The sequence below is a fragment of the Sinocyclocheilus anshuiensis genome, unplaced genomic scaffold (assembly GCF_001515605.1).
Source record: "Sinocyclocheilus anshuiensis isolate Anshui unplaced genomic scaffold, SAMN03320099.WGS_v1.1 scaffold782, whole genome shotgun sequence".
In the NCBI taxonomy this organism is placed as follows: domain Eukaryota; kingdom Metazoa; phylum Chordata; class Actinopteri; order Cypriniformes; family Cyprinidae; genus Sinocyclocheilus; species Sinocyclocheilus anshuiensis.
The window spans coordinates 2154141-2169972 of NW_015546111.1; the positions used below are offsets into that span (position 1 = coordinate 2154141).

Sequence of the window (15832 nt, forward strand, 5' to 3'; positions counted from 1 at the left end):
TACATTTGTTATTGTATTTCTGATGTTATCTATTTTATCAGTGAAGAAATTCATAAAGTCATTACTATTAAACTGTGAGGGAATATTTAGATCGGGTGGCGTCTGGTTATTTGTTAATCTAGCCACTGTGCTGCATTGTGCAGATATGTACTTTAAGATTAGTACCCATGTTCAGTCAGCCGCAAAAATGATTCATAAAATTAAATATAATTATTATGTTATGAATAATGTACAGGTGTGTGTCTGGCTCAGAGGTGTGACCAAGTCGTTGTTTTGCAAGTCACAAGTAAGTCTCGAGTCTTTGCATTCAATTCTCGAGTATTAATTACCATATCAAATTCATAGTAATTTATATCAGGAAGGCAGGTAGAATATGTTTGACATAGTTCAATTTCATGTGAGATGGGTGCCCTTAGTAAAACTACTCAAGTTCAGTTTAGGGATTGTGCCAAAATAGGACAAGCAGTGAAAAAAAAAAGAAAAAAAAGATCTTATTAGTAACAAAATAGCTAAAACAACAGAATTTAATAGAAATACAGCTGCAACATACTTTGCATGTGTGCTTAAGAATATATGCTTCTGGTGTTATATCTAAGCCAATGAGCCATTATTTGGAACCTCAATGAAATAGATTTAAAAACATGTGAGCGGAAACGCAGAAAGAACTGCTTTGAAAGAACTAGAAGAAATAACTGCTACTATACTTTACAAGTGAGAGGAAACATGCAAACATGCCCATTTCAGTCATTAGGCCTAATATGCATTTTTTTTCCTCAAATTAAATTATAGCTAAATGGTTTGCATTGATTAATTTTAAATCTAAATTAAATCAAGGTTTATCTAATAATTCTGTTGCACCAAACTTTAAACCTTTAAAAATAAGCAGGTTTACATTTTAACCCATAAATTTGATCCTGGATTTAAATTAGACTATATATAGCCTATTTAGGATTAACTTTAATCCAGTTGCACCATAAATGTAAACTCAGATTTAAATCTCGATTATGGATTAACTTTAAATGTAACGGAGGCTTAAATAAAACAAAATGCACACGAAATTAAAATATGTAACTGATTGAACAAAAACAGTGGAGATCTGACAAAAAAAAAAGGTCTCAGAGAGGTGTTTATTACAAATAAAAATGAAAATTAAAGCACATCGAGTTGGCAGAGTGCGAGGGTCGTGACGGGATGCGGATCCATCACTCATGTTGCACCTCGGTGTCGGACAAACAGATGAAGTGAGGAATATGTTTAGCGTTTAACAGCAGCGGTCACGGTGATGATGAGGCGAGCACCAGTGAAGTGATTGCGGTCGCGCCTCTCGTTTCTCATGCCCTGTGTGTCTGCTGGGCGGCGATCAAACGGGCGGGGCAGCGCTTTTCACGAGCGGAGATAGCTATATACGAATCGTCTTTTTTTTTTTTTTTTTCTCGGTTCTTTTGTCGTAAGTTATGCTATTACTCCATTAATTTATACTAGCATATACTGTATATCCAGCGCTCCCTGAACGCAGTCTCTGGCTCTTTGCCAGTCAAGCGCAAGCACGCAGGGACGCGTCTAGAGTAATAACGACTCTGATCTGATCATAAAGTCTTTCCGAGTCACAGGGCTCAAGTCCAAGTCAAGTCTCGAGTCATTGCTGTCAAAGCCTAAATCGAGTCTCAAGTCTTCTTTAATTATGTCGAGTCGAGTTGCAAGTCATCAAATTTGGGACTCAAGTCCGTGTCAAGTCTCGAGTCATGTGACTCGAGTCCACACCCCTGGTCTGGCTTTTTGTTTTTGTGTGTATTTGTCTTGACAAACCTTTATGTATTTTCCATGAAAAGTTAATTCTCAAGTATTTTTGACATACAGAATAAAAATAAGTATAAAAAATAAGTGCAATAAAAGAAAACAATGCTTTTGTCAGCATCTTTTCAGTCTCACCACAATGGCTTGAGTTTGCTGAAAAGACCAGCATACACTACAGCAATGTCTAAAAGGTGTTACAGGCATGGTGACAATTAATTTGTGCAATAAATATGTCACTGTCAGGTAGTGCCAACTTGCCACTCTCTTGGTTTGTCTCCTGAAAAAAACCCCATAAGTGAATGGAGTGGAAGGAGAATCCTTTTTATGGCTACTATTTTGGAAAAAGTCTGGAGACTCACCTCTGATTCAGCTGAGTGCAGATAGATATTGTGATTTCTTTTTTCTCTGGCTAAAGAGATAACAAAATTGCATCCCTTAACTTTGAGGAGAGATTGCAGCAGTCATAAGAATATATTTGTGCAGGACGAAATTTGTCTTCTGGTGTTCAGGTCATAGTTTGTTTTGGAGAAGGACCAGGAGCTCAGGAACCCTTTGATTTAGAGCAGATCAAAGAACTAGGAAGAGAAGCTGTCCAGTGTCCTCATTTAATTTCTCTTTTTCTTGTTTTCTCCTACACACATAAGCAAACACTTCACAAACCATTTCTGATATAGTGATATCTATTAAAAATGAGTAATCATTAGGTTCACTGTGGAGATGTCAGCATACAGTACTCTATACGTCTAATGTTGTATTTTAGTGTTTGACTGTTTTTTCATCCAACTGTAGCAAAATACTTTTATGATATACATATATTTCACTGCTGAAATAAATATTTAGAGATATTTTACATAAGAAATATTTAATTGGATTCCTTGTGGAGCCGTCTGCATACTTGATTAATTTGCTTAATGCTGGTTTCTGCCTTTGAGTTTTCGCTTTAAAATGCAACAAGGAAAAGACTATTGTTATGTTTCAATTTGCTTATTTCTAAACGGTGCGTAGGAAAAAAGACAGTGTCAAATTAAAAAGTTAATATTTTCTAGATAATATTTTACACATTTCTAATATTCATGAATTTTTTCACAGTATAAAAGGGTCTGTATACACGGAAAGATATAGCTGCTTTTATATTTTAGGGGATACCTCACAAGGGGATAATCATATTTGGAGATTTGTGCCATCAAAATGTTTGAAAACCCGTACAAAGAAAGCAATCAGGTGAAAAAGAGATCTAAAAAGAATACCTTTCCATTGAAATATCCATCAGAAAACCTTCATTTTGTATTTGTGTGGCTCTGATTGAATTATTGCTTGGCATAAAAAGCAGGTCAAGAGAATTACCTGAACTTGAAGTGTTACTCTTAGAATATCAGTTTTTCATCACTGTTTATTTCTCCCAATTTATATGCCCAATTAGAATCAGAAATCCTTTTTTTCTTTCCTCTTTGTTGGTGTTGAGAGATAATTAGGTAAATGATTGTTACTTGAGTGTGGGTTAGTTCACTTATTGATGGTTTTATCATTGAGCTTTCAGTATAATGTTGTGTGTAAACAGAGCGATCTCTGTGGAAATTATGAAGTAGGGAAGTAAAGAATCTGAGTCATACTTCTGGTATAGTTTGCTTACCACTAAAAAGTGATACCACAGTTCATAAAACACAGGGTTGGTTCGTAGCCAGACAGTCTATTATTGATGGAGCGGGATTTCTGTACTTTTGCTTAATTTTGCTGATGTTTTGAAGATGATTCACATTGATTTTTGTTGATGCAGCCTTCACTTTTGTTTGTGCATATGAGTCATGCTCTCCTCCAGCTGCTGAAGAACTGTAATTTCAGTACTTTATTATTGCTCACTGTTCAAGTACATATTTTTGGTGTTTAGAGTCATCTCACAAATTAATGGTTCACATATGGATCTTGCTTATTGCAATTTCCTAAAAGTTCACACATGTTTGTCTTTCAGTATTTGAGATTATTTGCTTCTTGTTTTGTCTTCTTGACCATTTGGTTGCTTGCCATTTAAGTGATGCTTTTTATAGAATTTTTTTACACAGACCAGAGCCAATGAAATTTGTTCCCAAGAGTTTTAATGCGATGTCATCATAGATCAGAAGCATTAAAGGTGTCGTATGATGCTGCTAAAAAGAACATTATTTTGTGTATTTGGTGTAATGAAATGTGTTTATGCGGTTTAAGGTTCAAAAAACACATTATTTTCCACATCATCATATGACCCCTTTAAGATACTTCACCCAAATATGAAAATGCTATTATCATGTACTCACCCTCACGTCGTTCTAAACCCATACTGTATGTCTGACTTTCTTCTGTGGAACACAAAAGAAGATATTGAAAAATGTATTGTTGTTTTTTTCTTTTGTCTATACCGTGAAAGTGAATAGGATCCAATGTTGTTTTGGACCTCACTGACCTTCACTGTATGGGCGAAAAAAGTTGAAACATTTTTCACAATATCTTACTTTGTGTTCTGCAGAAGAAAGCCAAACAGGCTTGAAATGACATAAGGGAGTGTAAAAGATTACAGAATTTTCCTTTTTGGGTGAACTATCCCTTTAACTTTGCTCAAGCAGTGCTGATGTCTCACGGCTTGCTTCTTGAGGGAATTGAACCAACAATCATTCAGTAATCAGGCTTAACCACTACGCCACTCAGTCATGCTTTATCAATACAACATCCTCCACACTATTTCCACACCTGATTTTCTGCTTGTGTCCTACAAGTTCCTTTCCTTGGTAACCGTTTGTTTTTGTCTTGGCTCTTTTTGCAGCTCTGAAATGGCTGCTTGTGGCCTGAATTAAGAGCGTGGGAAGATGCATATGGCATTAATACAGCAATTTAAGTGACAAGGGTGTTTATGAGAATAGCATGTGTTCATACGTTCCCTATTTGATCAGCTGGAAAGGTCTAGTCTAAGTTGTACCCTGTGACAGCTTCTACTGGAACTATGTATGTGAAAAAGGTTTTTGGTTTCACCATCAGGCAGGCATCTCCTGTACAAACCCACACTCATTTTATTTGGATTCGGCAGTCTCAAATGAGTCTCAGACAGCTGGGAAAAACATCCTCTGTCATTATCAATGCCAGAGCAAACTCCCATACAGCTCCCACTGGTGGATCATGTGAATAATTAATTGATTTGATTAATTGACACAAGGTAGCCTGGGGCTTTTTGCCTCTGTGTCTGATCACTTGCATGGCTGTTGCCCCTTTTAAAAAGACCAGCATATGCTGGTTAGGTATGTTTTGAAGCATGGCAGCTGGTTTAAGCTGGTCCTTAGTTGGTCATGAGCTGGTTAATAACCAGCTCAGGACCAGCTTAAACCAGCTCATGACCAACTAAGGTCCAGCTTAAACCAGCTCAAACCAGCTGCCATGGTTCAAAACATACCTAACCAGCATATGCTGTTTTTTTCAACGGGGTCATCAGGTCAAAGCATTCTCTTAGCAGAAAGCTTTTCAGTGTTTTTGCTTGGATGAAGGTCTTCACGTGGTCATAAGAGAAATGCGAGAATGTGAGAAGCACATCAGAAAAAAAACAGCCTCTGATCTCTGAGAAAGAGAGCCAGTTTGTGTATTTGACTCACATGAAAGATTTCCTTTCCACATCCTAAAATGGACCAAATTTCAAACCATGTTTTGTCTTTGGAGCAAGATGAGGGTTATGTTTGATGTGTGATTGTTGGTCTGTGCATGTAGATATGCATATGGGAGTGTTTCTTTAACTATAGGCACTTTTGGCCATGTGAAATTTTAGAAAATATATATATTTTTAAAACATGTTTTTCCCACTTTCACAATATCCATTTTTTTTTGCTAAAAGTAAGGTTAATTCCCAGTAATGAAAATTCCCACAGTGACTTTTCCAATTCAACTGCATACCAGAATGTATATTTTTGCTTTTAATTGCGTTTTTGTAACATTTTATAGGCTACATGTTTGAGGTAATTTGTGACCCTGCATGGTCTTAAGTGTCAATTTTTCGAACTTGAGATGTATACATCAAAGCTGAATAAATAAGCTTTCCATTGATGTATGGTTTATTAGGATCAGACAATATTTGGCCGACATACAACTATTTGAAAATCTGGAATCTGAGGGTGCAAAAAATCAAAATATTGAGAAAATCGCCTTTAAAGTTGTCCAAATGAAGTCCTTAGCAATGCATATTACTAATCAAAATTGAAGTTTTGAAATATGGTAGGAAATTTACAAAATATCTTCATGGAACATGATCTTTATTTAATATTCTAATGATTTTTGGCATAAAAGAAAAAGCGATAATTTTTACCCATTAAGTGTATTTTTGGCTATTGCTACAAACATACCCATGCAACTTAAGACTTTAAGTCTTAAGACAACTTTTGTGGTCCAGGGTCACATTTGACAATTATCGCTTGGTTGTACATGACACCTAATATAAATAGTTTGCTTGCAAGTTGCAAGTGATATGTACCTTGGTTTTTCTTTGTTGTCTTCACTTATATCATGTCCTGTATTGTCTTAAGCACTTTATAAAACACACTGACTTTTAGGAAAAAGATATTAGGAGAAAACAGGGTGGAAATTATTTTGTAATTAAAAAAAAACAAACAAAAAAAAAACTATTTTCAGAAAATAAAAACCAACCACTGGAACATAAAATTGCCCAAAGTTGAAGAAACTCCCTTGAGCAGTGCTTTGGTCTCACTCCAAGAACATTAAGTCAGTCCAGAATATGTGATTAGAAAAGGCCAATTTCAAACTATAAAGAATGATTTTGGAAAGCGGAGATTGTGCAGATGGCTCAGCTCAAATGTTTTCTTACCAGTGAGAAAACAAAATTCAATGCTTCATCTAAAGTGGCTCATTATAGTGCTGTTGACACTGATGTGCTTCACAGACTCTCATGTATTCTCCATTACAGGATCAAGAAACATCATTCCCATTGTAAAGTTCCACTGAAGAACAACCTTGCTTTGCTTTTCTTCTGCCTTGGTGCTTTTTTGGCACCTCTGTGGACCAGCTGCAACATTTTCCGTGTACAAGTACTGGGAATTTCTGCATTCATATTGAGTTGTTTGAATTGGAATCCCTGTGTTCTTCAACGTGACCTCTTGCTTAAAGTCTTGAAGAGCTTTTGAAGGCTGTAGACTGACTTTTATCAGGTCAAAAGCAAGGCTTTTATGTTTGCCACAAAGTACTTAGTGCTATGTGTCTGGGGTGGTGCTGGTCATGGCCAAAGTAGAAGGGTGGTGGCATTGATCTTTAGATTACAGGTTGGCATGCATCAGCTCTCCTTGCTTGAGCTTGTGTGGGCATAACACACACTGGAATACGACACACAGTCTTTATTGTGGTTGTTATGCATGTGGAAGCGTTCACACATTCCTGCTCTGCCTGTCCCATTATTGCTACAAAAAGCAAAGCCGGAACAACCTGAGCCAACAAAACATGGCAGGCCCTATGATATAAGCATTTCTTTGCATTTTGACTCTTAAAGAGATAGCTCATTATTTACTTATCATTATGTTGTGATTTTCTTTATTCTGTGGAACACAAAAGATGTTGTTTTGAAGTTTCAGTTGTTTGGACACCGTTGACTTCCAGAATATCTTCTCTTGCCTTCCACAGAAAGAAAAAAGACAATTATTCAGGTTTGTAGGGCTGCACAATATATACTGCGCAATAAAACTGAAATCGCGATATGACTGAGATTTATTTAAATACATGCGCTGCGTCTTTCTGCCACACAAACTTATCTCTCCATTTGCTCTGAGCTTGGGTCACTGAAAACATGCATTTGAGAAAGCAGTGTAAACTTTCCAAACTTGTAATGAGAAGTACTTATAAACTGACGTATAGAACCCATCCTACTTTTGTTTTCTTTTTTGATAACATTTTTCACTCCTATTTATAAAAAAAGATCTGCCTCTACTTCTGTTCCATTGCGACTTTAAAGGCTTCCTGCTGTTTTTTTTGCCAATATATGACATGAATTAGCCATGAATTAGTATTGTTATTTTAGTCAAATTTTACAATAGTAATATTTCTTATTTTGATTATTTTTATGTAGTAATAATGATATTAAAAATATAATTTTTACACCATTATTATTATTATCATTATTATTGTTTTATTATTTTGAGATATAATCACAAACTTTTGGGCCAAATTGTGCTGCATTAAAAAAAAATTTGATATTAACAATTTTTTTTTCACCCCAAATCATGCAGCCCTACATGTTGGAACACACATTACGGTGGATAAATGATAACAGAATAAAGTTTTTTGAGTAAACTATCCCTTTAAGTGCTTTTAAATGATGCATCCATCTGGACACTAGACTTTTTATTCTGTTCTCTATTCTTTTCATGTCCTACTGTTTACAACAATTTTTATCTAGAAAGCCGTGATACTGTTGTTTTTTGTATGTAGAGCAAGATTTGCAAGTGTCACACTCATCTTGGCATCTTGGCAATGCAGAGTCTCTCTTAACCAGTGCCAAGTTCCTCACCATTTCCCACGCCAGCCCCGCCAGGAGCTCCGGGACTCATTTCTCTAATCTTGCCATCCATGCGTGCCATCAAACAGACCACTTTCCCCAGTCCAGCCATCCATGGCTATGATCAGAATGCCAGTCCTGGGGCCTGTGGACGTGCCCCTCGGAGTTCTGCCCGCAGCTCCATTGTCAGAGACATTAATTTGCCGCTTGGGCCCGGTTCCACCGATGTCTCCATTACACATATGACACAAGGATCCATTCAGTTTTTGTAGAGCTGTCTGAGTAATTATATTTGATTAGGAAGAGCTGTTCTCATTGAGAATGTCTGTTGCTGTTGCTTTCGAGTCATCATCAATCTTCTCAAATCACTAGTTACAGGAATATGTTGGCTAAAGACACCCTTCCAAAGCACATTTAGGCATTTGTATGTGTCAGTAAAGGTCAATGAAATGCATATTTAAGTCAAAGTTGTCTTGGATATGTTTTCGACAGCTCTCCAGTCTCTAATATACGCTATAGTTAGTGTTTTAACAACCCTATACAAACCAACAGAAAGAAAATCTGATGTAATCATATGTGTCTAGGGATAGTCTTGCATAAACCACCAGCTTTTCAAGCAAAATAGAATGTCCGTTTTTAATCACAAAGGTTGCAGTTCAGACCTGGCACAGCTCTTAAATACAGACCATCAGTTGTGCACTGAACAGTTAGTTTCAGAAGATGACAGACATGACAGAAACTACAAATAACATCCAAAGGCTACTGAGTAATGATTCTGTGTTTTTGCCACAAGATCTTTCTAGAAGCTAAAAAGTGCTTTGCATTGATCAAAATTTGCATTGTTTTGATCTAATTTTCCACATAAACTGATCAAACTCTGAGTTTAATCAGCTTGCAGATATTGCAGAAATATACCATTTGATTTTTTTCTCTTGAAGCAGCAGCAAAATCCTCAGAATTTTTATACGGCGAGTTCCATTTGGTCTCAGTTGTGTCAATAGCACCACATCTTATTGCACATGTGCAGACTAGCCTTCTTGTGTTTACAAGGACAAAATAATTTTTACGAACAGACCAGTTAACATAACCAGATGAAAAAGGGCTGAAAAGCCAAACTTGCATATACTTGTTTAAAAAGCAAATCTTGCACAGCCTTTCAGGGTTTTGGGCCTTCCTTAGTGGTTTCTCTGAAGGAGCAGCCAGAGGCACGGCAATGATGATGCAAGTCTGTCATTAAGGAAAATACGGCTGGCTTCAAATGCCACAGCTTTAAGTCCACACAGATATTCCTACATAGGCATCCATCCCTGTGGAGCAAAGTCTTGCTCAACAGTGCACATGTGGAGTCTGGTAATATCAACTCAGGACCCCCTGGCTGTAGCATTTTTTTTGTAGAATTCACGGTCAGGGTAAATGTCAAGGGTCACGGCAGCAAAGTAGCAGTCTCGGCCTTTTGGCTGTGCGCCACACTGGTGTATTTCAACCGTGATCTCTGTGATCTTTCCTTGGCTTTGATTGCATTACAGACTTTCTCACCATAACAAACCCTATTTAGTTTCTATACCTTATGCTCAACAAGCATAATTGTTTTGTGCATAGTTGTTGTTGGGTTTTTTTGTTTTTGTTTTTGTTGTTGAAAACAGTTGTGCTGCTACACAAACACACACACACACACTCACACACACACACACACACACACACACACACATACACACACAAACACACACAGAGATTAATATGTATTTTGAAATAATTCATATTATGGAAGTAAAATAGATTCCAACATTCAGTTAAATCTGATTTTAAACTTAGTGCACATTGGTGTCCTGATATATTCAGTAATAATTGTTAATAGTTGACTGTTCTGTGTCCTCTCTGCAGGGGATGGCCTTCTCCCTGGAAGAGCGCTTGCAGCTGGGCATTCACGGCCTGCTGCCTCCCTGCTTCCTCAGCCAGGATGTGCAGGTATTGCGGTTCCTCAGAAACTACGAGCTGAAAAAGGATGACTTGGACAGGTGAGGAAAAGGGGTACTGACATTCATCCCGTTGCTCTCAGACAGTCCTGCTCCACTATAATTTATTTGTCTCAAATCGATCTGTTGTTCTCTGTAACTAGATTTCACACCTATCAGATCACAGAAATAGTGTTACATATAAGACATACTGTTGTTGCTGCCATTTGGGCGATAAAAGTTGATCCTTTGTTACAGCAAGGAGGATTTTCCTTTTCTTATCTTTTTTTGCTTTCTCTGTTTTTTTCTGAACTGCAAAGCAATGGGACATCAAGAGTTGAATACCCCTCTGGTTGTTGGGACATAAAAGGCATCATCAAAGTATCATCTAAATAACATCAACAGATCTTCAACTAGTTAGTTAGAATTTTCCCAGAATTCATTAGCCCCTGTTGTTATGTCACTCCCAAAGTAGTAGGGGATCTCTTCCCATGTTTTGCAGGCCTGACCTTTCTGGAAATTATGTTCCTGTCATATCTCAAGGCTACTAGTCGTGTAACAGTCTTTAGTTTGTCCTTTCAGACAGGACGCGATTTATTTCTGGATGGGTCGCTTTCAGTCAAATGACCCTGACCTCTGCACGCATATTACTGTCTGCTGGAGCAATGAGGGATTCTTTCCCAGACTATCAGAGTTATTTTGATGCTCTGCTGCCTGAATTTTGTGAAGGGACGAGAAGCATGTCAACATTTAAAACAGATATTTGAAGGGTATTTTTGTCAAAGTTGAAAAAAGAGAGTAAATGCATTTTTTGGCTTGGATTTGGGAGACATAGTTTTGACAGTTTGTTGACAAAGTACAGCATTGGCCTTTGAAACCAGTCTCTGCCATAAGCAGTAGTCAATGGACTGAGGATTAATAATGAGTAGACATTTCACAACAGAGCAAATTCATCACATAATACACAGCTTCTCATTCTGATCATTTGTTTGATTGATATGAAGTAGTGAGGACTGCAGCAAGCCTTGATCTATGCATAAATAATCTCTAGGCATTTGAATAACTTAGCAATTAAAAGCTCCTTGTGCAGTATTGTCGTGTGGTTCGAGATCCGCTTTGATTATCATACATTGAGCTTTCAATCACTGCAGTTGGCTTCTTTATATGATGATTGGACAAGTTCATAAATGGGGTGGGGTTTAGCAACGAATGGGCAATAAATGAAACTGTGATGATAGATGGCACTCGTTATTTAAATAAACAGATATAGACAGAGTTAATGGAATGTTGTGACTTGTGAGGAATGTAGTTTGACATTCATAATCTTGTTTTTTTTTGTATTGGAATTTGTAAATATTGTGAATGTATGCTTAAGCAATTATTTTCATCAAATAATTGCATTTTTTTAGTGGTAGTTTTGGAGAAGTGGTATTTTGGGGAAGTATTGCAGAAATGCATATAGAACACTATATCTTGATGTGTGTTTTGGCAGTAAACGTGACTTGTCAAAATGTTACCTTTTATCAGCAGGAAAAGGGCTGACACATCAGTAGGGCTACACAATATATTGAAACATCAGGAATATTCATGATATGCATATGGCAATGGCTTGCAACATCTGAATGATTTCAATGCTTAAAAAGGTTTCAAAAAGTCAAAGTTTTAGGTTAACGCAGATAGCTGAGAATAGACTGGCACACAACTTGTGGTGTGTGTGTGTTTTCCCGTGTGAGTGTGTGCGATCTGATAACATATATGCGGAACAATCAACAAGCCGTCATGATGCTCTCATAGCATACTACTCTGAGAGGATGAATCAGCCCAAGTCACCCGCCACTGATGATTTAGTGCCAAAAGAACAAGATACAAAATAGAAGACGGCCAATCGAGCTAGATTCTAGCATAGCCGAGTCTCAAGAATGACGTTTGGTTTACTCTCCTGAGACGCAGTTATAGGCAACAAGGTGGCAAAATATCACTCACACATTTCACCCTGACAAACGCTGTCAGAACGCTGCATTATAAGTTAACATGACTGTCACGACAGAGCTGACACTCATGTAGAGTTCGATTTTTCTCATCCCACCTTTTACAGTCCTGGTAAACATCTGTTTCCTCCTACCTCAGGAAGGTGGGCACACTTTTCCTGAGCCAAACAAGAGATATATTATGCACTTGCCTTGATGGAAAGCTTGCTCGGACTGATGGGGAATGTGACGTGGTCTTGTAAATTTGGGTCAGATGTAGAACTTGAACGTATTTCTCTTTAACGTATTTCTATAACAAGGAACTTGTGTCTAAGTTCTCTGGGGGCATTTTTGTGCAGTGTGTATTTTTCCTAGCATTTTGACATAAGCAGGGAAAATCCCCCATTATTCTTGAGCTTTGTTTCAAACAACAGTCAAGACTTTTTAATGTGACAGTCTGGTCAACTCTGTTCTACTTTTGTTGGCAGTTTCATGTAATTTCTGTCCTAAAATGTGTCCCTCTGCCCACACTGTAAACCCAAACAACTGCTGTTACCATTGTTGTAATGAATGAATTCTGCCCCATGTTGGCAGCAAAATTTAACAATAAATTTACCAGTCTACTCATCAGTCTTCGCAAACATAAGTCTGTGACACGAGCTTTAAATGGTTGGGTAGGTAGTTTGGGTAATCCTCCATTAAATGTGGAGGTATATAATCACAGGGGGTCCTGAAAACCCAGGAGCTGCTCTCCGTAATTCGTGTCTGTCCTGCTTTCTAGCTGTAGTTTTTTTTTTCTTTAGCATTTGCTGAACATTGTTATAAATTGTCCTATAATATATGTTGACATATTTATATTCTGCTTTGTTACAGATACGTCTTTCTGATGGGCCTTCAGGACCGAAACGAGAAGCTGTTTTACAGAGTCTTGACCTCAGACATAGAGAGATTCATGCCCGTTGTGTACACACCTACAGTCGGCCTAGCGTGCCAGCAGTACGGCCTTACCTTCAGGAGACCTAGGTAAGAGACTGCTGAACGTAATTGAATTTTTTTTAATAAGTTCTTTCTCCTTCAACACAGTCCTTAAGCAAACACATCCATCTGACTGACAGCTTTTCTTACAGCTCCTGGCATTGTCGCTCTGCTTTTTGAATTGTTCTACAAATCATTGAATATCTCGCCTCCAGGCAAATTAAACTGAATGCCTCTTGAAAGTTGAAACATCTGTCTGGAGAGTTGAATATACATCCTGTCATAACAGAAATCTATTTTATGGTGGAATTTGGAGGCTGTGCTGTCAGATTTTTTAGACTCCTTGAAGTATATTCCAGTATAAATAAGCATAACCTTTAGTTCATTGACAAGCTTGGCGTATGTTATGAGATTGTTATCATTCTCAGCTTCCTGCGCTGGTTCAACTTGTGATTAGCAGCCTATATCGCCCATATTATCTATCAAATTATACCTTTTTTTGCCTTATTTTCTCCTTCCTGCTGTACTTTGTGGAGTGAGTTAGGTCTGGACATGATCAAAAATAAGAATGTGTTTCAAGTCTTTTCATTGTTTTCAGTGATTCATTTTGAGGGATTTCCTAGGATCCTCAAATGAGGGGAAATTGTAGAGCATTCCACACCCTCAATGCTAAACTAGAGCCTTCCGCAATCTCCCTAAATGCAAAGTATTTGCAGTGGTGTAATGTAACGAAGTAATAATACTTCGTTACAGTACTTAAGTATTTTTTGGGAGTATCTGTACTTTACGTGAGTTTTTATATTTCAGCCAACTTTTAACTTTACTCCACTACATTTCCTAAATAAAATGTATACTTTTACTCCGATACAGCATTATTTCAGTCAAATATAAAACCCTTTGTTACCTCAAACTACATTGCCTGATCAGTGGCATAAAAGTAATCAGAATGCAGCTACTTGTTCCTTTGTTACTCATTGATGCGTGAACTTCCCCTTCACGCATCAATGAGTTCGTCTCGTTCCCTTGAGGAACCAGGGTTACATACGTAACCCGAGACGTTCCTCTTCAGGAGCCGGGCGGTAACTGAGAGAAGGGCTCGCCGGAGACCGCTGCACCCTGCAACACGGCAGGGTTGGCAGACCGACCTCCTGAGGGCACTGAGGAGAGACGGGCACTGTGTAATACGGTGTGAACCTCTCTTCCCCAGAGGGGCCTGCCCTCCGAGGTCCTGAGCCACAGCATCAGGACTCTCATAGCTGAAGAACACAGTGGGTTGGGAGTGCTCCACCCAGCAGCCCCTGCTAACCGCCTCAACCTCCTCAAAGGGAGAGAGGTTAACGCGTGCTCTCCCTCGAGAAATTTATATCACAAGAGCCCCTGTATATCTAACTTCTCATAGTCAGACAAATACTTCATTTTATTCCTCAGAATTAAATGCAATCAAAGCGGAGCGTCGCGCCCTCTCCCCAGTGGAAAGCACCGCAGCGCGGGCTTCCGAAACCCCGAGAGCGGGCGCCGGATTTGGTGATTAGTAAGCAGATCCATACGCGAAACCCACGAGCACAGCCGCTGCTCCGCCTCGGCGAAAGCGGGGCCGGCACCGCGAGGAACGCTAATGAAGGCTCCCTCTTCGCTGAATGACAGAAAGCTGACGCTGGCTCCACCGCACGGGCTTTTATAGCTTCCTCGTCATGACGTCACCCGCCCGTGACGTCGCGCTCAGCTATTGGACTGATTTCACATGTTATTCAGAGCATGGGTCGCAGAAGGCGTTCCCCTAGCGTTTTCCGATGCAGCTCGAGTTCCTGAAGAGGAACCCATTGATCTAATGATGTTGTTGAGCACTCCAAATGCAAACTTTGCATGCAACAATCAGACAGCAACTGACAGCACTCTGATCCAATGGCATACAGGCATCATCAGAATGACAGTACTGTAGCCCAATGATGTTGGGGGATCCAGTGGGGACGGCAATCATATTTCAGGGTGGCCGTGCCACTCATCACAACCCTGCTAAAATCTATAGCACCAGTACATGCGCTCATTGGCGCCCCCTCCTGCTGGTGGCGCCCTAGGCGACCGCCTAGCTCGCCTATGCCTACAAACGGTACTGTGTGTGTGCGTGAAATATATAAGTGATTTGATTTTTCTCTTTGGAGCCACCAGGTTGGAGCAATAATCTCAGGTTAGAGCTGCTAACCCTTATGGAAAAGAAGTTTATTCAAGTGTGCTATTAGTATACTTCTTTTAAACTAAAAAATAGGAAAGTATACTTTTAGTCTACTTTTTAAGTACTTCTCAGAAATGGGCTTTCTGTACTTCTCAGAAATATACTTAAAATGACATTTAAGTATACTTGACTTATAGCCTACTTAGAAAAAGTCTAAATATATTTGAGCTATACAGGTGCATCTCAATAAATTAGAATGTTGTGGAAAAGTTCATTTATTTCGGTAATTCAACTCAAATTGTGAAACTCGTGTATTAAATAAATTCAATGCACACAGACTGAAGTAGTTTAAGTCTTTGGTTCTTTTAATTGTGATGATTTTGGCTTACATTTAACAAAAACCCACCAATTCACTATCTCAACAAATTAGAATATGGTGACATGCCAATCAGCTAATCAACTCAAAACA

At 38.5% G+C, this 15832-nt stretch overlaps 1 protein-coding gene across 1 annotated transcript in view; it reads left to right on the forward strand.

Moving 5' to 3' along the window:
- LOC107700750 (NADP-dependent malic enzyme-like) overlaps positions 1 to 15832 on the forward strand; it is an 81910-nt gene that overhangs the window by 19004 nt on the left and 47074 nt on the right. The window contains exons 2-3 of the mRNA XM_016502540.1: positions 10181 to 10314; positions 13092 to 13241. Of these exons, the coding sequence (XP_016358026.1) occupies positions 10181 to 10314; positions 13092 to 13241 (284 nt within the window). The remainder of the gene's footprint in view (positions 1 to 10180; positions 10315 to 13091; positions 13242 to 15832) is intronic.